Here is a 20997-nt window from a genome sequence, read left to right on the forward strand (position 1 = left end):
TACTGCACCCTACACAACTGTAAGGAAGGGGTCTGACCCCTTCATTCTTGTCAATGAGCCTGATCCCCATAGCAGGAAGGGGACAGCACTATGACTCTGCCTTTGATTTCAAAACATGCCTGCTTCTGGTATATTAAATAGGGGAACTTTGTAACTTAGACACTAAAGACGATAAAGCTAATTTCAAGCTTTGGGCTCATTAAATTAACTATGAATTTCAAAACTGAATTAACCAGAATTTTGAAAGCATCCTTTTCATTCGTTTTATCTCACTGTTTATAGGCAGATACCTGCTATATATTTATTCCCTCATATTAGAGAACCGGAGGTTACAGTATAGGCAGGCCTCTTCAACCTATTGCCCTCCAGGTGTTTTGGACTTCAGCTCCCAGAATTTCTGACCAATGAACAAGCTAGCAAGGTATGATGGGAGTTGGAGACCCAAACATCTGGAGGGCAACAGGCTGAGGAGGCCTAGTATAAGGCATAAGGAGTTTCAAAACCAGTGAATGGAGAGGAAAGGCAATGAGATATCTATGATTCCTATGCTCAGTCCCAGTTCATTAATATATAATGGTGTCATAACACAAAGATTAGCTTTATGACTTAATGCTGGGAGTAATTTTTTACTGTTTTTATTTTCATGTTTTAATATCAACTTAGGATAAATACTTTAGGGTTACAATTCTATACGCATGTGATGCGAGGGAGAGAGACTATTTCCTCTTTAAAAACCTCTTTGCTGCCTTACACTGATTCAGTTTCTTCTTTTATATTGGCTGGGACTTTCTGTGTGCTGTTAAACCTTTGTATATATCGCAGGCAATGAAACACTCTTGTGTATAACAAAGCACAGTTTATTTATAACTTCTGCCTCCAACACTTGTGGTTACATTTGTGTTTTGTTGCAATCTTGAGGCTTACAGTCAGTATTATTTACTTGGTTAACTTTTCTGAATAAACTATCAATGTTTCACATTCATCAACATGTTACTTGCTTTACACACTTTTGGCTGAATTATATTCTGAACTAAGGCAACACTAGCCTCCTTTATGTTCCTTAAAACTCGAGCTCTATTTAACTAACTGCTTCTCTATATCAGAAGTCTTTAACACATCTTCATAACTGCTTATGTCTATCAAGCACTCGAAAACCAACTCTCCTCTTCACACACAGATTCCTAACTGTCATTTTCAAACTCCCTCACTCTAACTGCCTCCTTCAGAACCTTGGCTCTGCCCCTTTGGAATGTTCAACTCTGCTCTCCCTAACTGTCATTTTGGCCTAGCAGCCTTTTCAAATCCTGGGCCTACACTAATCTGCATATGACCAATCGGCTTCACATATGCAAATGAATCCTATCTCTGCTGTTGCTACCCTGTCTGTGCCTATTCTTCCCTATCTGCCATATGTAAACATAGAGCTATACACCAAAACTTTAACATAGAGTAGAGATTTCACTACAGCATGTATTTGAGAGCAAGCTTTATTGAACACAGCAAGACGTACTACTGAGTAAACATACATGTATGTACCTCTAGGAGTCAAACCAAAATGCTATGCACTGTGGTTTTAAAAAGAAAAAAAACTGTATGTTTTACTACAGGTATACCCATTGCCTGACTACTAATTATGAAAAACTAAAAAAAAAACACAAAAAAAACACCTCTCTATTACAGCCTCCTCAGAACCTCCAAAACATGTTCTGGATGGCTAGAAAAGCGTTCAGGGTGTCAATTCACCAGAGACAGATGTATGCAAGAAGGATTGGTCACCGTGACTATCTTGTAGCATTCAGGTCTATATGTTTCAAAAACAAAAGGCCTTTTCTTCAATAACACCTCTGTCATTTATAATTTTAAGTAAAGAATATATCACCTCACATTTGTGAATCTACTAGTCTCTCCAAGTTGCCTACTAGTCTCTCCAAGCATTAAATTATTTCAGCAGCAAAATTGAGAAACTGGAAACTAGAAATTAGAATTAAATATCTTAGATTTCTTAATAATAACTACTCTCAGTAGTCTGCTGGTATCAATTAATTGCAAAATATATTTGGAAAAATTGACAAATTCACTTATTGTTTTTTGTTGTGAGTCATGCTGGGCAAAGGGATAGTAACATATCAGACACCATATTGTGATCATCAGCTGAAGGGAAATATAAATGTAGGCATTCCACACCTAATTTCAATATTCTATCGATTGTACTGATCTTTTAAAAGTAAACAGAAATTCTGATTATAAGTCAAATGTTACATCTATCAGCCTTGGCAAAACTCTGTTCAAGCAATTTAAATCAAGACATGACCTTTCTGAAGACAACTGGTGTACAACATTGAAATGTGTGCACAAAGGCATGCTAAGGTTACTTTGATCACTTCAGCATTCCATCAGCTATGTCATTGTTATATTGCGGCCATCAACATAGTTAGCATTCCTGACCAAAGAATTTATTAGTGTTCCCCATGTGCAAATTTTGCTCTTGAACTACAGTGACAGGACGCATGTTTGAAATAAATAGATCGCAATCTTGCCCTCCATTAAGCCAGACAGGTCTGCAGCCTCGCACTGTATCTGCAATGCCTTCAGAAAGTGAGGAAGTGCATAAACATCTATAGTGCAGATGGTAAAAATATTTCACTACTAACAATACTAGTTTTTTTAAACTTGTACCCAGGAACAATAAAAATTACCATAATGTAAACTACCATAATAATCACAAACATGCATCAGAGGCATAAGTGCTATGAATTAGCAGTAGAATAAAATAATAAACCTTACTACAGGTTGCTCATAAAAACACATTTTCAGTTGTGAACTCGAACAAAAGATTACAGCAAATATACTTTTCTTCATAATCACTACTTCAGCCTCAGGTTTAAGTGGTTTCAGAATGAAAGCCAAGAATTCTACCATTAAACACATTTAAAAAAACAAACAAATGATAACTAAACACTATCAAAAAAACTGAGAACAGATCCTTCTGATTCCAAATATAACATTGTAATGTTAATAATAATAATAATAATTTTATTTGTTACCTGCCTTTCCTCGTGTCCTAAGGCAGAGTACAACACAGTTGAAACACGTGAACATAAAATACATACAACAAAATACATATTTTATCATTAAGAAATATTGTAATATTGACTGTTTGAGATGTTTGTAACTTTTCAGTTTACATAAACTCAAATAGAAAGAAGTCAGTCTACTGCTGAATGTTTATTTTTCACTAATTATCTAGAAAAACTAAACAATTTGTCAGTTAAGTTGCTGGGCAGGTGAGCATTCTGCCTCATCCACTGGGATGAGAACTAGGAACTCATCAATTAAAAACCTCTGTGATTTGAAATAAGTCCTGAAAGAATTCCTAGCCTCAAAAGCTCAGGGCATCGTAATCCAGCAGCTGTTGCTCTTGGACCTCTCCCTTTACTGGGACTGTGCCCTCTACACTTCATAAAATCATTGTATCAGATAATATCATCTGTAAAGCCATTGTACAGGTCAACTAAACAAAACCCAGTATTTTATCCCAGAACACTGGAATTAAAATAGTCCTGACAAATACACATTCAGCCTTAGTGCTGACATATCTGATTTTCTGTATTTCCTCCTCCCCAGCACAAACTAAATTATCTTAGTATTCGCAATATTAAATTCTAACCTGTAGACAAGCTCTCTACCTTATGAACAACAGGCAGCAAATAAAATAAAATAAAAAATCAAGCCTCACCAAAAGGGAGCATTTCCAAAACAGCATGCCATAGAGTCCAAAGTTTCATATCAAACAGCATAAACGAAAGATTTATTAAGGACAGAATCCTTACATGAAGTTCTATGAACTAGACTATTAATAAACTATTAGTACCAACTGTTCTCTCTCTCTCTCTCTCTCTCTCTCTCTCTCTCTATAAGCATATGCATAAGAAAGAAACAAGACAGACAGAGAAAAATGATGGAACAGATGGATACAAAATATAGGACTTCACTTAACAGGAAAAAGGGCAGGGACAAATACCACATTGGTACTGATACTTATTGTGATAATCTACTATATGCATGCCTTTTGTCCTCCCTGCCAAGTAAATGAAGTTGCCTGTCTTAGCAAAGAGTAATTCTCTCAGTATGAAGACTGAGACAATGCAGCACAGCTATTCATTTCACAAATAACTAGCTAAACACAACACAACCGCACTCTCCTAAGATCTGGGGGAAATCCTCTGTTTAAATAGCAAATGTCCTTAAATTAAAAGAGGGGAGGAGAGAAACAGCAATGACAAAGTGACACTTGAGTTCTAGGTTGAAGCTCAGAACAGCAAAGGTGGTTGTAAACTGCCCATTTATGCAAAGAAAGTAAAGAGTTGCACAATGAAAATCTAAAATATTAGACCACACAAAAGGTCAATTAAATATTATTTTAAAATTAAAGAACAAATCTTGCAACCAAGAAATGTATGGTACTAAAACCAGTCTTGAAAGGGAAGCTTTTTAACTACCAAATCCAATATTAAATCATTTTCATAATACTTCTATAACAGTATCAGACGGTTATTTCAGAGTAACTTGGTCAGGAGTGTACCGAGAACCTACAAGAAGGGTTTTCTGCCCTCTCTCTCGTGATGTTTTCTGGACTTTTTGAATGCCTGGCTGGGGAAATGGCAGCAGCAGCCAGAGGCAGACGGGCCCAAGTCAGTATTAGTGTTTCTCTCTCTCCATGGAATGACTTTCAAAAGTTGTCATCAAAATATGCAATTTCAGCCCCAAAACCTGCCCTTTACTTGCACGTGAGGTCAATCTATACATGGAATATACGATACTCTGTTTCATCTTACTCAAATCTCTCAATCTTTCTAATTTTTCCAGTGAGAGCTATGGTACTTTGTACTCTGAACACTACAAAAATATATTGTGGAACTATATTAAATCTTCAGATCTTTCTCAAACTACTAGTTGTTGGTTAACGTTCTTCACAATAAAGGGAAAAAATGTACAATTTTAACACGGTTTAGCCTCATTAATTCTGGCACTTTTATGACAAAATCATCAAAACATACAGAATCTACTTTGTATTATCACATTGGTTAATAGCAAAATAACTGCCTATCTGGGACCTGCTCCTGGATTAGTGTACCAACCTATACTGTGTCACAGAAATATGATTAGATAGAGATAGAGGTGTGTTCTCCAATTTTTCAAATGTAGCATCAAACCTAGCTTGAGGATCAGAGAAATGATCCATAAAGGCTCCAGCTTCTCCTTCAAATAATCATCCAGCATAGCATAAGAATTCAATTAATACACGGGTTCTCAAACTTGTAACCACAGGACCCATTTAAGAAAGCTCAAATTACTGAAAGCCACCAAAAAAGGCAATGTAGGAAAAGGACAGACAAAATTATGGCAGATGGCAGCAGAGTTTGACCTAATTAACTTACAACTACTGATGTCATTTTCTCTTGGTGTCCATATATTGATATGTACCTTTGTAGTCAGCTCTTCACCACAGGGAGCCCCTTGTGGTATGGAGATCAATAGATCAACTTTTATCAAGTTAAGAAGGTATTAAGAAGGCTGAGCGAAGAAAGATAGATGCTTTTGAACTGTGGTGCTGGAGGAAAGTTCTGAGAGTGCCTTGGACTGCCAGAAGGTCCAACCAGTCCACACTTCAGGAAATAAAGCCCGACTGCTCATTGGAGGGAAGGATAGTAGAGGCAAAGATGAAGTACTTTGGCCATATCATGAGAAGAAAGGAAAGCTTCAAGAAGAAAATTATGCTGGGGGAAATGGAAGGAAAAAGGAAGAGGGGCCGACCAAGGGCAAGATGGATGGATGGCATCCTTGAAGTGACTGGATTGACCTTGAAGGAGCTGGGGGTGGTGACGGCCAACAGGGAGCTCTACCGTGGGCTGGTCCATGAGGTCACGCCCTTTCCCTTCCTATCATTCACCTTTGTGTGCTATAACTTTGCACACAAAGATGAATACCCTTTGCTCTCCTATGTGCCTATGCACTCAGCATGCCAAGAGATGCTACTGCTACTGACACCATTTCCACTAAAAGGCTGTGGGACAGGTAATACAGAAAGCACTGGGGACCACTGACCAATAAATACTACCATTACTGTGCTGCCCAGGCCGCTAAAGAACAATGTACCTGCTTGAAGTGGTACTGAGAGCCTGGAGGTCAATTGTTAGAGGAGGGAAGAAAGGCCTGAACCTATGTGGCAAAAACTCGCTGTGTTACATACAGACAAGGTCCCCAGAATGTACACACTCTGTTTTCAAAGAGAGCTAGACTTCCTACTGGCTTCTGGGTGTAACAATCAATTTTACCGCAAACTTATATGGCCAATAGGGATCCTGCTAAAGATCACAAAAATTGTCAGAAGCAACCTATACTGCCATACTGCCCATTACTCCAGTAGGTCACGGCTTTCTCCAGAGGTACAAAAGAAAAATATATATAATTTATATACTATTATTATAGTTATATTTCTTTCCCCCTATTTTTTTCTTTTTGAGCCTTGTTTTTGAATGTATATTTGAAAATTAGGTGCTGGAGAAGTGTTCACACACAATGCCCCCCATAGAAATGTATTTATTTATTTGCCACATTTATACTCCACCCTTCTCAGAGCAACTCACATATATAGGCAGCAATTCGATACCACATGAACATACATTAAAATTAGTAAATTAAACATATACATTAAAATAATCACTAAAACATATCAAACATTAAAACCACTTATTTAAAATCACGCAAACCAATATCATCCAATAGCAATCATTATATTGAATGCATTTAGTCATGCAAACACGTTTTACACAATATGTTTCAATGGTTTTTAACTGTGATTTCTTAATACTGTTTATATTTAATTCTGTTTTAATAGTTGCATATCTGTATATCTGTATATTTTAAATTGTGTGCTAATGCTTTCATGTTAAGGCACTTTGAGTTCCCTTTGGGAGAGATGAAGCGGGGTATAAATATAAATATAATAATAATAATAATAATAATAATAATGTCATATAGTGCAGAAATATGAGTGCTGAACACCAAAACAACTGAAAGGTATGAAGATGGAGAAAACAGCCTCAATCTCACACATCCTTGAATTTTGCATTTTTTCCTTCCAGTGAACGACACAAAAACAAATTAGTAAACCCCATTTTATTTTACGTGCTACAATACAGGAAATTTCAAATAAAGGTAAAAAATAATTAGCACTAACCTACAGTGACCATAAGTATTTTAATTTTGTTAATGAACACAAGATCTCTATCGCCATCTAGTGAAGCATCTGAATAATTATCACACTATTGTTACACAAATTAAAAACTACTGAACAAAAAAGGCAATATAATAGTTCATTCAGCGTGAGATGTTCTGCTAAGAGTTAATCTAGATCCATGTCTTATTATTAAATCATGGCATCAATCTGTTGAAAGACCATTCTGTAATAAAACAAGGCAAGTTCTAAATGGAAGAATGAAAACTATTTGTACAGATAAATTATTCCTTTTAGTACTGAAACAATGGTGAAGAAAGGAAAAAAGTGAAAGAACACAAAAGTCATTTTTTTTTCAGCATTAAGTGTGACATAGAAATGTTTTTGTAAATCAACAAGTTTATTAAAAGACAGGTTTTGGCATAATCTTGTCTTCTGAACTATAAGGCAAAGCAAATTTCGCTATTAATAAATCTTACCAAGAAGAACCCATCATCAGGTCACCATAGTCAGAAATGACTTAAATGCACACAGCATCAAGAAATCATACATTAGGGCAGTGGTTCTCAACCTGGGGTCCCCAGATGTTTTTGGCCTACAACTCCCAGAAACCCCAGCCAGTTTACCAGCTGGTAGGATTTCTGGGAGTTGAAGGCCAAAAACATCTGGGGACCCCAGGTTGAGAACCACTGCATTAGGGCCTCAATTCCCAGGAAGCACCAGACCCATCCAATCTTGGAAGTCAAGCAGCTTCAGTTCTCATTGCATGGGATACCACCAATGAATATCAAGTGCTGGATGGAGGCAATATTTCAGAGGAAGGAATGGCAAAACCACCCTTTTACTCCTGCTTTTCATCTTGAACAGTTTTATCTGTTATCCACTGAGGTTTATCTTTCTTTTCTTTCTTTTTTTTGTTATCTATATATGTCTTTTCTCATTTCTCCCTGACAATGTCCCTGGCTTTAGTCCAGAGTTTTTCTTGCTCTACTCAAATAGGCTTAATAGTAGTACAAATCTATTTTACATTATCTTTAAACTGTATGAGGATGTTCTATAAGGTATATTTTGGAATGGTGATTGGCTTAGACTTCTCTAGCTTTAATTTTTGTTATTAGCAGTTCATGGTCTGTGCCACAATCTGCTCCTGGGCTTGTTTTTGCAGCAAGAATGGCGATTCTCCATCTTTTGTTTCCAATTATGTCTATTTGATTTCTATAATGACTATCAGGTGATGTCCATATAGACCAATGGTTCCCAACTTTTGGTCCTCCAGGTGTTTTGGACTTCAGCTCCCAGAAATCCCAACCAGTTTAACAGCAGTTAGTAACTGTGGGAGCTGAAGTCCAAAACACCTAGAGGACCAAATGTTGGGAACCACAGATACAGACAGTTACTTTTTAGGTTACTTGAAGAATGTATTTGTGATGAACAATCCGTTGGCCTCACAGAACTCAATCTATTGCTCTCCTGCTTCAATTCTTCATCCTAGGCCAATTTTTCCCACCATTTTTTATTCTGTTGTTTCCTGTTTGTTTGTTTTTTCAGTCCTATCATCTATTATTAACAAGACATTCTATTTTGGTGTGTGACCAATTGCCCACACCACTTTTCAATTTTTTTTCTACCTCTGCTGTTGGCATATAAACTTGGGATTATGGTTATATTGAGAGCTTTTCCTTAAAGTCCTGTTGATATGATTCAGTAAGATTTTGTTATATCCTTTGACCGCTTTTGCAATACCCCTCCTCACTATTAATGTCACCCCACCTCACAGGGCTCTTTCAACTCTATGATTCTATGGCTCTATATATGACTTTTAAAGATAACTTTTACAGCAAATGAAAAATTGCTTTTGGTAATTAGTACTCAATGAACAGGGCAAGGCACTACATCCATCACCTCATTCTCTCTTTCCCACACACATACACTCACTAATAAAGACAGCACAAATTTGTACAATGAGTAATCTTACTCAAACAGGAACATAAGGATTTGTTGATTCACACAGATTCAACAAGTCCTTATGTTCCTGTTTGAGTAAGATTACTCATTGTACAAATTTGTGCTGTCTTTATTAGTATCAGCTTATGAAATGTTTGGAAGTACAGTCATTATTCCAAGTTGCACTGAACACAGCATATTTTAATGATTTCATGCTGATTCAGTTTTGCATCACGTTACATTCTGTACCTAAAAAATGCTATCACCTACCCTAACGTAAGCTTGGGAAGAAATACATATCAATGGCAATTTGCATATGTGTGTACACAGATGTACAAAATAAACATTTTATTGATCACGATTGACTTACCTCTCTGCCTTTGAAAGTCACCAGAGCAGCAAGGGGCTTTGCATAGAATCTGCTATAGGAAAACCCTAGGCATCCATACATGCTATTAGCTGTAAGCTTCAATGCCTTCTGCCTAATATCATACTGAAAAGAAATATAGAAACCTGTTACAACCTGCAGTTAAAAATATCAGATGTACTCTAACTTAAAATCCTCCTTCCTGTCTCCTTCAAAACTTTGGAAAGAACTGCCATTGGTGTTCCAGTATCTATTCTACATTGTAATTATAGAATTTCAGGAAAGCTATATACAATCAAGCAACAAATATTTCACTATTACATGTACCTGTAAGTAGAGGTCAGAATTTAAATCTGGTTGTTTCATCAGCTGCTTCACCTGACGCCTTCGCTCAACTAGCTTTCTGATCTCTTTTGGCAAAATTCCCATGTCTAGAGTTGAATCTGGTAATTCAGGAATTTCTTCTTCTCCTCCACCATCCTGTGTACAAATTCAACATGTTAATACTACAACAATACCTTAGTTCCTATTATAAATGTATAGAAATTGCTATTATAGACCTCCAGGCATCAGATGTTACACCGAGCCCTGGATTTTAAAAAAATATCTAATGATGAGTTGAGAAGCCACAATTTCCAGAAATGGACAAACAGATAGAATTAATGCTTCTCTGGAGAATTCCCCTGGTGATCTCCTAAGGCAGATCTCATTCAACATTTACCTTCCCCCCCCCCTCCCAATTTTTTTTTTTTTTTTGTGGTGGTGCAGCAGGTTAATCCATTGAGCTGCTGAACTTGCTAACTGAAAGGTTGGTGGCTTGAAACTGCCGGGCAGGGTGAGCTCCTGTCATAAGCCCCAGTTTCTGCCAACCTAGTAGTTTGAAAACATGCAAATATGAGTAGATCAATAGGTACTGCTTGAGCGGGAAGGTAACAGCGCTCCATGCAGTCATGCTGGCCACATGACCTTGAAGGTGTCCACAGACAACGCCGGCTCTTTGGCTTAGAAATGGAGATGAGCACCATTGGCATCAGGTCTAGTCGGACACGACTAGACCTAATGTCAATGTCTTACTTAAATAAACAATGGTTAAACTATCAAAAGTCTTAATAGCAGTTTAAAAAACATTTTAAAAGAAACAACAAATGAAGACAACCAGCACATGAAAGACTTACTAGAACAGACCACAAAGTCATGTGAAAACAGACACCTTGTTATTTGCCTGCAGAAGGAAAATAAGGAAAGCATGCCAGTCCAATCTCTCTGGGGAAGAAGATCCAAACCATGAGAGCACCCACTATGAAAGCCCTTTCCTGCATACTCATCAGATATACATGTTGGGATGGTCAAACAGAGAGGTGTTAATCTAGACTACACATGTCAAACATAAAGTTGAATCTGGCCTGCCATGTCATTTCATGTGACCCATGAGGCTTTCGATGCCAGGGCAGCAAAGTTACCTTTACACAGTCTTACAATTATAAAAGGCCCTTTGAAGGCAACCATAAGGCTTACGTGGCCCTTGGAGAAAATGAGTTTGACACCCCTGGCCTAGAAGATCTCCAGACATAGACGGGGTTTTATAGGAAGATTTATTTATTTATTTCGTTTTTATATCCCACCTTTTTCTCAATAATGGGATTCATATTTAAATATAAATCATACAAAATCATAAAAAGTATACATACCAGTTATTTCAAAAAGCAATTAAATAATTTACAATTTTAAAACATTTAACATAATAGTTAATTTTAAAAACCATATACAAAGCTTTAAAATGGTGCTTTAATGACCTGGCCCTCCTACATCCATCCTACCACTGAATTATCAGACCCACAAAAGGGACACTCAACACTGGTCTACAAATAACTCAGCCATCATTAAGTAGTGATGATTTCTCCAATTTAGATCTGATTAGTTATTATTATTATTATATTATTATTATTAGTTAGGAAAATATGACACTCCATGACCAACCAAGGAAATATGTCCAGCCTCTCGAGTTCACATGCAAAGTAAACACGTACCTCTGTCTTTTTTTCCTGACTGGGAGACACTCTGTCAACTGTTGTGAAGCAGATATTGAACTCCTGAATAATTGAAGGGTACAAACTATTGAAGTCTAAAAGCAAAATAAACTTGTCATAAAAACCTGAAATAAGAAAAAGAGAGAGAGGTTCTATTTTAGTCACACTATTTACTACACGGCAGAGGTGGGCAAGGTCCTGCCCACAGGCTGCAAGCAGCCACTTGACCCCCCTTTCAGTCTCCAAAGCCCCAACCATTTTTATAAATGTGTTCAATTGCGTGAGGTGAATATTTTAATCCCCAACACCACTCCTATCCAAATCTTTTCTAAAGGAGCAACCAAAAGTGGCACAATATCACCTTTGGTCACTATTTAGAAGGGACTTTTTGCCATATAGTGGTCATGTGCCCCAATGACAAGGGAGAATGTAAGTAACTGTATGTTTTTCTCTCCAATATAACTTTGGATATGCAAAAAATGAACTTTCAAGGGCAGGGGGAGAAGTCTCACATAGGGTAATAATAATACTTTTTAAATTTATAACCCACCCTATCCTATATGATATGTGCTTTCCCAGGCTTCCAAAAGTCACATCTACCATAGGTACAAGTTTGCTATGATTCTACATTTTACTTGAGTTCAAGCTGCACCGAAGAGCCTGAAATCAGCATATCTGAAATGATTCAGGGAAGCTATTCATAATAATGTAATGCGCCTACCTCACATAAACGGTTATCCTTGCCATGTTTTCTATTATAGTAGTAGTTGTCTATCTATGTACATCAAGATGGCTCAACTGAAGGCACCGATTATTTGTCTTCATTTTGTCTATTACATACACTTTACATATTTGACATTTATCTACAAACTTGTACACAAAATTTCTCATTCCATATGTTCCACTGATATAAGCAGAAACAATTTACTTCCACACAACAGCTCAATTAGGTCTCAAACAATTTTCCTCCTCCACAAGATATAACGTTCTCTCAATTAAAGCTAATGTTTCTTCCTGTGTGCCAAAAATGGAATCAGCAATGACATTTTTACAATATGCGGCATTGCTTCACTACTCCCGTAAGACTCCCACTATAATACCATTTGTGCTTCACTAAAGAAAGGAGCAAGCACTTTATGAAATCTGTTGAATAGATATAATGACTTACTGTAACACAATTTAGTTCGCCTGTATAACCTTTCCTATCCATTACTTGATCTACTACTATTGCAAACAGTAAACGCTGTCAGATCTTACCAACTTTGGGGTCCAAAACTAAACCTCCAGAATATGCTGCCTTTTTTCGCCCTATCTTGGATTTATTCTGATCTCCTTCAAAATCTTCATCTTCTTCCAGCTGTATAAAAAAAAGAATAAAAAGAAAATTCTAATTACAATAAACTGCTATTTATTTTAAAAGATAAATTGAAATTAATTATCATAATTACTACAGACAAGACAAAAATAAATTTAAAGTATTTTTTCCAAGATGATGATTATTTTGATCAGGACTACACAACCTGGGGCCCTCCAACTCCCATAAGCCTTCACCAGTTTGTCCAGTGCTCAGAAATTCTGGGAGCTGAAGTCTAAAACACCTTGAGGGCCACAGGTTGTGCAAACCTGAATTAGCTATAGGAGCCCTATATGATGCAATGAGAAAGGTTATTGTATGTATGTATGTGTATGTGGCTTTCAGTCTCCTGTTCACCTATGAAAACCCCATGAATTTCATAAGGTTTTCTTAGTCAAAGAATGTCCTGAGGTGGTTTTGTCCATCCTTTCCTCTGAAATATACCGTAGTCTACAGCACCTGATTGGCTGCCTCCCATCTAGGTATTAACTAGGACTAACCATGCTTTGCTTCAATAGGAAATCTAGGCCAGTCAAATAAAAAATAACCCAAGCATAGCATAATAGCCCAGCATAATTTGAAAGAAAATCTTGATTTATGAGCTTTAGAACATACACTGTAAAGCATGCAGTACAATCTTATACATGCATATTTGGGTTTACAACAAAAGAGCTGGATACATCCTTACACAAACAATGGGAGTTTCCCCTTCCTCTTTTCCCAAGGTAGTCACTCATCTTGTCTGGAGATTTCCCAATACTTTAGTGAATAAGAAGGAATGCATAGAATGCAACAGAAAGCGTATGCAGCCCACCATTTGTCTTTGAATTGCTGGCTGGTCTTTCCACTCATGAAGAGGAAAAGATAGCTGGTTCTCTTGATGTATACCTGATCCTGTTCTGGGGGGATTTCCAACCATTTTGATGAGCCAGGTAACTACTGAGTCCAAGGAAACTTGTATATCTAAGAATCACTAGAGTTTGTGTTCATAATTCTAAACAAGTCCACTGCCTATAAGGCTGAACATATAAAGACGGACTAGCGGAGAGACTCACCTGCTTCTGCTGAGTCTTTTTAAACAGTTGTTTATCAGGCACAATAAACTCCTTGTCATAAAATGCATGAAGGAGTAAGTACTCATTACGTTCGGCTCTCCCACCCATCAATGTCCTTGACTGCAGGAAGAAAAAGAGCAAAAGGAACAGCTTGAAACAGAGGTCAAATGCCAATCATGATATTGTAATGTGTTTCCCTCCAAAAGCTTTATAAAGCTTCAGACATATTCCATTTTTATTCCATGTGTTAAACTTTGACACACTAACCTAACCTGAATAAGTGCCTGGTGTCACTAAACTATTTTAACAGGCTTCATTCCCATGTATCTTGTTTTTTAAAAAGTAACATTTCTTATAGTACAGCAAACTCTGGTATAAGAACTGACACAAAATTTGCTGAAAAAGGAAATAAAAGTTTACCATAACATTGCCAGCAATATTTGTAATCTGTAGTGCTAGTGGAAGAACATTCAGCTCACACATTATTTGTAAGATGTAATGGGCGTCAATCCAGGTATTTTCCACCATGTAAAGTAACTGATGGGAGTCACTATGAAAAAATAGAAGCTATTTTAAAAACAATATTAATGCAAAATGGTAAAGCATTTAAGCTGCTACTACTGTGCACGTAATGCCAGAAGTCACTGACAAATACTCATGAACTACTTTGAAAACGAAAATTCTATTTGGCTCCAAAAATTACATTGTTTTTAACCATTTTAATGATATCAAACAATAGTACATCTCTGAGACACTGAAGTGTAACATGGACTGTAACAGCAGAAAGACTTCATCAAATAAAGAATTTAGGAAAGTAGAGTCTCGATTCAAACATAGAATGAGACTTGGGAATCACCAACAGGCCACCTCTTTATAAAGTGAACTGGACTCACTCGTTTCATGTTTTTCTACTGTACAATGAATAGGCTCCAAACTGGGTTTGAAATCGCAAGAATAATTATGACCAATGTTAATATAGTCCAACCCAATAAAATAAATTTTGTTTCAAAAAAGATCTGATAATTCAGAAATCAATATAATCAGCAGTGAAATTTTGCCACACAACATACAACAGGTGGGCAAAATGCAGGGGAGAGCTAACAAATCAGGTAAAAGAAATTACCACACAAACTGCGGTCAAGATCATTTAATAAATTTTACTCAGGCACAAAATAGGAAATAGATAGAGTTGCACATTGGGAATGTACTGTGAGGGTCCATGCACTCTAAGGAGGAGAAGGAGCCTTTCAAGAAAGGGTTCGTTCCATTCACCACATTGATTTGGAAGTATTTCTTCTTGGATCCCTATTTCTTCCTCAGTTCATTCCCAAGCCAACAAAAGAGAAAAAGAAAGAGAGAGAGAGAGAGGAGATCCCTGCAAAAAGATAAAGCAATCTTGCCACCTATGGAATAGCTGAATGGCTCCTTCACTTTGACTAGATTGGATCTTCATAAGTTCCCAATGTGCCCTTCTCAATGCACACTTTTCCTATGTCTATCAGGGTACCTAAGTGAACTAGGGACAAGATGACTCATCTGTTTGCTGACCATGAAGCTGTGGTTTTGGTGCACTGTCATGACGGTTGTTGAGTCCACAAAAAAGTGTCAGATTTTAGGAGGGTATCCTCCAGGTGTGCGAAAATATGAATGCCCTGCAGTCACAGGCCTGTGACACATATCACTCTGGTGACTGCCTGGGGTTCAAAGGTCAACAGAAGTGAGTGTTTTGAACTAGAAATGGGCATTGAAATAAGAGCATATGTGATGATGAATGGGGACAATTTTGAAAATAAGATCCCAAAAGATCTATTAAGAGAGGAAGCCTCCTGGAAAGATGTGACTCTGATGAGGACGGAAGATACGCCCTTCTCCGTGGTGGCCCATCAGCTATGGAACTCCCTCCCCAGTGATATTAGATCAGCCCCCTCACTCTGGCCTTCAGAAAGAAAGTCAAAATGTGGCTTTCGGACCAAGCCTTCGGATAATAATTGCAGCGAAATAAATAAATAAATAATAAATACAATATGTGCAATGACTACTAGAATGGCCCGGATTATGATTGTGGATGGCGTGATTTTTAACAGTTGGTGTAATATTTTAAATATTTAATTTGTGGTTTTGATTTAAATGTCTATTTTGTTTGTTGTTTTAATGGCACAGAATTGTTGCCTATATGTAAAGCCGCCTTGAGTCCCCTTCAGGGTGAGAAGGGTGGGGTACAAATATAGTAAGTAAATAATAAAATAAATAAGCATCTGTACTTTATGTATATGTTGACACAGTAGACTCTGCAGGAGTCTACCGTGTACCATGCAGCTGTGGACAAGTCTACATAGGGACCACCAAACGCAGCGCCCAGACACGCATCAAGGAACATGAAAGGCACTGCAAACTACTCCAACCAGAGAAATCAACCATAGCAGAGCACCTGATGAACCAACCTGGACACAGCATATTATTTGAGAACACAGAAGTGCTGGACCACTCTCACAACCACCATGTCAGACTACACAGAGAAGCCATTGAAATCCACAAGCATGTGGACAATTTCAACAGAAAGGAAGAAACCATGAAAATGAACAAAATCTGGCTACCAGTATTAAAGGACTCAAAAATTACAACAGCAAAACAACAGAGGGGAAACAAACAGGCACATAAAATCACTCTCAACAAGGGATTCCCCCCGGGCACTTCCAAGCCATTGAATGCTAATCAAGGTGATCAGCTGAAACACTCACATCTAGCCCCAGCAGACAAAAGTCCTTTGTCTCACCCTGGTCATTCCACAGATATATAAACCCATTTTTCCTACTTCCAACAGACCTCACTACCTCTGAGGATGCTTGCCATAGATGCAGGCGAAACGTCAGGAGAAAAATTGCCTCCAGAACATGGCCATATAGCCCGGAAAAACCTACAACAACCCAAAGTATTTTAACTTGTGCTTTATTAATCACACAGCTAGTATGCTGATACCTATCTTGTTGCATTTCATATTCTACAAAGATGTGAATCATGACTTTCAATTATCTAAGAAAGTCAAGCCTTAATTGACAAAGTGATTTAGTATTTTTAAAAGGGAATGAGAGAAAGAGAATCATGTCAATCTAGCATGACCCGGCATATAGTAGACTGATGCCAAATTCTTATTTCACCTTTTTAAAACATCTGTAACTATTGTCTCTTAGCAGACAGGTTGTTTTTTATTCCTTCCTGATTCTCCAAGTCAGAGATAAGTAATCTGGTGGCCTCTACATTACGGATAACTACTATGAACAATTTCAACCAGCACGGCCTATTGTCAAGCAAAGGAGGAGTTGCCAACTAAAGCATCTGGAGGGCACCAGGTTACCTATCCTTACTGTGAGTGGATTACTGCTAGTGGTTATTTTAGTCATTATAATAAAAGTATCCCAATGACATACCTGTACATATTTCGTATCTCTTCAGGTGGGATTGTTACTCTTTCCACTTTCAGAATCTGTTTGACAAGTTCAGTCAAATGGTAACTTTTGCAACGAATCAGCTCCTTAGCTGAAATTTCTACATCACAGATCATTCTACCACAAGTTGCATTCTTTTCAGCAAATCCACTCCGACCCTTAATAGCCATGAAAAAGAAAAAAAATCTTTAGAGGTTTCTGTTCAGGACTAATTAACCAAAACAGACATTATGCAGAAGTTTCTCCTTTCTCATGTAAACATATAAACAACTTTATAGGGCTGGAAAAGACTTGCAGCACCATTTATTAATTATTAATACTAATAATTTCCTATTTTCATTCAGCAATTTCAATAAACAAATTCACCACTCTGTGAATCTGCTTCACTTAGAGAACAGAATGTGATTTAATCTCCAATAATTTTTTGCTACAAAAAATACAGATTGTTGTTAAAGACTTTCATGGCCAGAAGCATTCTCTCCTGACATTTTGCCCACATCTATGGTAGGCATCCTCAGAGGTTATGAGGTCTGTTGGAAAGAGAATGCTTCTGAATATGCCATACAGCCTAGAAAATTCACAGCAACCCAAAAATACAACTGTTTATCCATTCAGTATAACTTAATGAACACTTATCTGTTATTAGAAGTATACAAAATGGCCAGAGAGCAAGCAAGTAAACCATTAATACCACAAGAAACATTGTAGAGGAAAACTAAGTTAACAAGTGATCATGACTTTTTCAGTTAATACGATGGGTAGTCTTAGCATCATATAATCTTAATTCTGAGTGGGACTGCAAGGGCTACCTAGTACAAGCCTCTGCCACGGGAAATTACAATATACAAATCTTCCAAAAGACTATGTTCCATTTTTCTGAGATAGAAAAAATCCTTTACGATAACTGATAAGTTGAAGTGTAGATATCCGGGCCTTCCAAAAGGCCAACCAACTTGCACTGATTGCAGGTATAACAAAGTAGATCCTCCAACAAGAAATCAAATAAGGCGTAAAGGATACAGGCCACTGCAATAACTCCACCAATATCCATGTTCATCATCCTACATGTCTAGACCAGTACACCAGCTGTTAGGATTTCTGGGAGTTGAAGGCCAAAACATCTGGGGAGCCACAGGTTGAGAACCACTGGTCTAGACTTCCCTCTTAGACCCTTGAATTGCCCTGAAATGCCTTTTCTCTCTCTTCCTGAACTATGTGCTTTGGTAGAATGCACAGTCAAAAACAAATAAAAACACATGCAGGCCTCCAAAAATCTCAGGAAAACAGCCTATGTTGGCTCACCAAACTGAAACTTATCTCCTCATAGACTTCCTTACAGATAACAAATACAGAATCCTTCCCTTTACCCAAATAGAAGGAAGTCTTTCCACTTATGCTTCTCTTGTCCTTGAGGTCAATGTGGTGCCTTCCAGTTAGTGCCTCACATAACTCAATGTTGGCATAGCCAATAGTCTGTGATCATGAGATCTGTAGTCCAAACTATCAGAAGGGCTCTAAGTTACCTATCTCCTGCAACACCATGCAGAGACATAGAAAAAATCTTATAGCTTTCATTTGTAGTATAGTTATTACAGCCAACACACAGGCATGACTTTTCTAAACAACCTTAACTACAAAGTTCCAAGATTGCTGCATCACTTCAGTGGGCTGACACAGCCATGTGTATTGCCAATACTTCCTTCAAGATTTTGTGAAGATTCAGAACAAGCCAAGCACATGACAATGGTTACATTGTACAAACATCTCTGTAACCGACCAGTAGAAACTCTTTATTTCCTGTGCTGACATATTATGTGTGTGTATATGTGTTCATGCATATGTATCAGAATGTACATACAGTACAAAAGACCAAACTTTGTGTGCATACATCACATCATAATATCAATGCTGTGCAACTATGGCTTAGTCAAGTATATCACTGTGGTCAAATCAGCATCTGGATGAAACCAAGAACCTAGATAATTATTAAAAAAAAAACAGGTGGTAAGATAATGAAGATAAGATGGAAAAGGGCAAAATGTTTCCATAGGTAAAGTCCATTCACAAAGTAGATGAGAAAGACTGCCAGATGTAACACACTAAGATATTTAGCAGAACAGGAAAAACATAGCAATTCCCTAGGGAATTATTTGCCACTCAAGCCAACCTACAGTTTCCTCACAATTGAATACACACAAAAGTACCTCTATTAGTCATTAATCTGTCAATATCTCCATCTAGTTGAGACAAGTAAACTAAATTTGCTTGGCTTTGTCTCATTGTTGAAATAAGGCACTCAACATTATTGAAAACCAAGATTGGTATGTAAGCAATGGTAAAGGGCTAGTCATAACAAATGAAGGAAGAACTCAAAATACAGGAATTTTAATTAGAAAGCAATGAGACTTAAGTATCATTTACCCCGAGTTTTGGCATATTTGATCTCCTCAGTCGACCAATCTTAGACCAATGTGGGACTTTGCAGAAATTTATTCTTTGGAGAAGTAGTTCCAAATCAAAGCCATAAATATTGTGTCCCTTAAAAAGAGAAACAAAAATGAATAAGGACACAATATATCTCTTGTATGAGCTCAGTTTGTCAGAATATAGATAGTAAGATCATACCATTTGAAACTTTGTGTCACAGTTATTGTATTCCCATGAACAATGCCATGTGAAGTGTGTGCAATATCTTCTGTTAAAACCTACTTTAATTGTCCAAAACCATGCATAAAATAACAAAAATATTGGAATATTTCTCTTCCCAATTCTAAATATGTAAGTAGTGGTAAGACATCAAAAATGAGACTATATCACAAAAGTTTATAAAGAAGAATTTAAGATATACTTTCAGCGATCCAATATACATTTTCCAGAGTACAAACAATAATGAATTCCTTGAGATGTACTTCTGAATAGACCTACACTCAAAGCTGCAATCATAAACACACTTAACGGAAATATATTTATTGAACTCCCTTTACCTCATCCTTGTTTTCTTAATGAATTAAAGAATTCTGTGATAGTCATCCCAGTCGATTTTTTTCACTTCATTGTTGTAACTGATGTAACTTTCATTGCTAACATATTAACTCCCAGTAATTAAAATGTATGCCAAACCCCATAATATCAGAGCAATTTAGCCAATGATAACAGAAATAATCTGTTTACTGTGATGAACAGACACAGGGAGTTACTCACCACAATAACATCTGGATCAATTTTATGAACCTTTGCCAAGAAAAAACCCAGCAGCGTCCTTTCTGTTGTGGCAATCTCTATTTTGGCATTCTAAACAAGATAAAGTATTATTTATTTATTTACTATATTTATACTCCACCTTTCTCAACCCCCTAGGGTATAAACACCAATTTGATGCCAAAAACACACATAATAAGAACATATACATTAAAACAATAATTACAAACATATAAAACCTTAAAATCACTTATTTGAAATCACGCAATCTAGTATCATAGTCTGCGGTTGTTCCAATTTGTCACTGAACTATTTCATAATTTTCTTATTGCACTGATAGATTACTCACGGAATGCTTGGCCACACATCCAT

The 20997-nt window shown here is 37.1% G+C and overlaps 1 protein-coding gene across 2 annotated transcripts in view; it reads right to left on the reverse strand.

Moving 5' to 3' along the window:
• The window catches only part of POLA1 (DNA polymerase alpha 1, catalytic subunit), a 225929-nt gene that overhangs the window by 161302 nt on the left and 43630 nt on the right, over nucleotides 1-20997 (reverse strand). For both annotated transcript variants that reach the window (XM_060770123.2, XM_067466770.1), the window contains exons 18-26: nucleotides 20629-20718; nucleotides 19849-19965; nucleotides 17410-17585; nucleotides 14405-14534; nucleotides 13985-14104; nucleotides 12833-12932; nucleotides 11576-11700; nucleotides 9876-10028; nucleotides 9552-9674 (exon numbers count right to left, since the gene is read on the reverse strand). In XM_060770123.2, coding sequence (XP_060626106.2) covers nucleotides 9552-9674; nucleotides 9876-10028; nucleotides 11576-11700; nucleotides 12833-12932; nucleotides 13985-14104; nucleotides 14405-14534; nucleotides 17410-17585; nucleotides 19849-19965; nucleotides 20629-20718 — 1134 coding nt within the window. The remainder of the gene's footprint in view (nucleotides 1-9551; nucleotides 9675-9875; nucleotides 10029-11575; nucleotides 11701-12832; nucleotides 12933-13984; nucleotides 14105-14404; nucleotides 14535-17409; nucleotides 17586-19848; nucleotides 19966-20628; nucleotides 20719-20997) is intronic.

This window comes from Anolis sagrei, chromosome 3, assembly GCF_037176765.1.
Source record: "Anolis sagrei isolate rAnoSag1 chromosome 3, rAnoSag1.mat, whole genome shotgun sequence".
NCBI lineage: Eukaryota > Metazoa > Chordata > Lepidosauria > Squamata > Dactyloidae > Anolis > Anolis sagrei.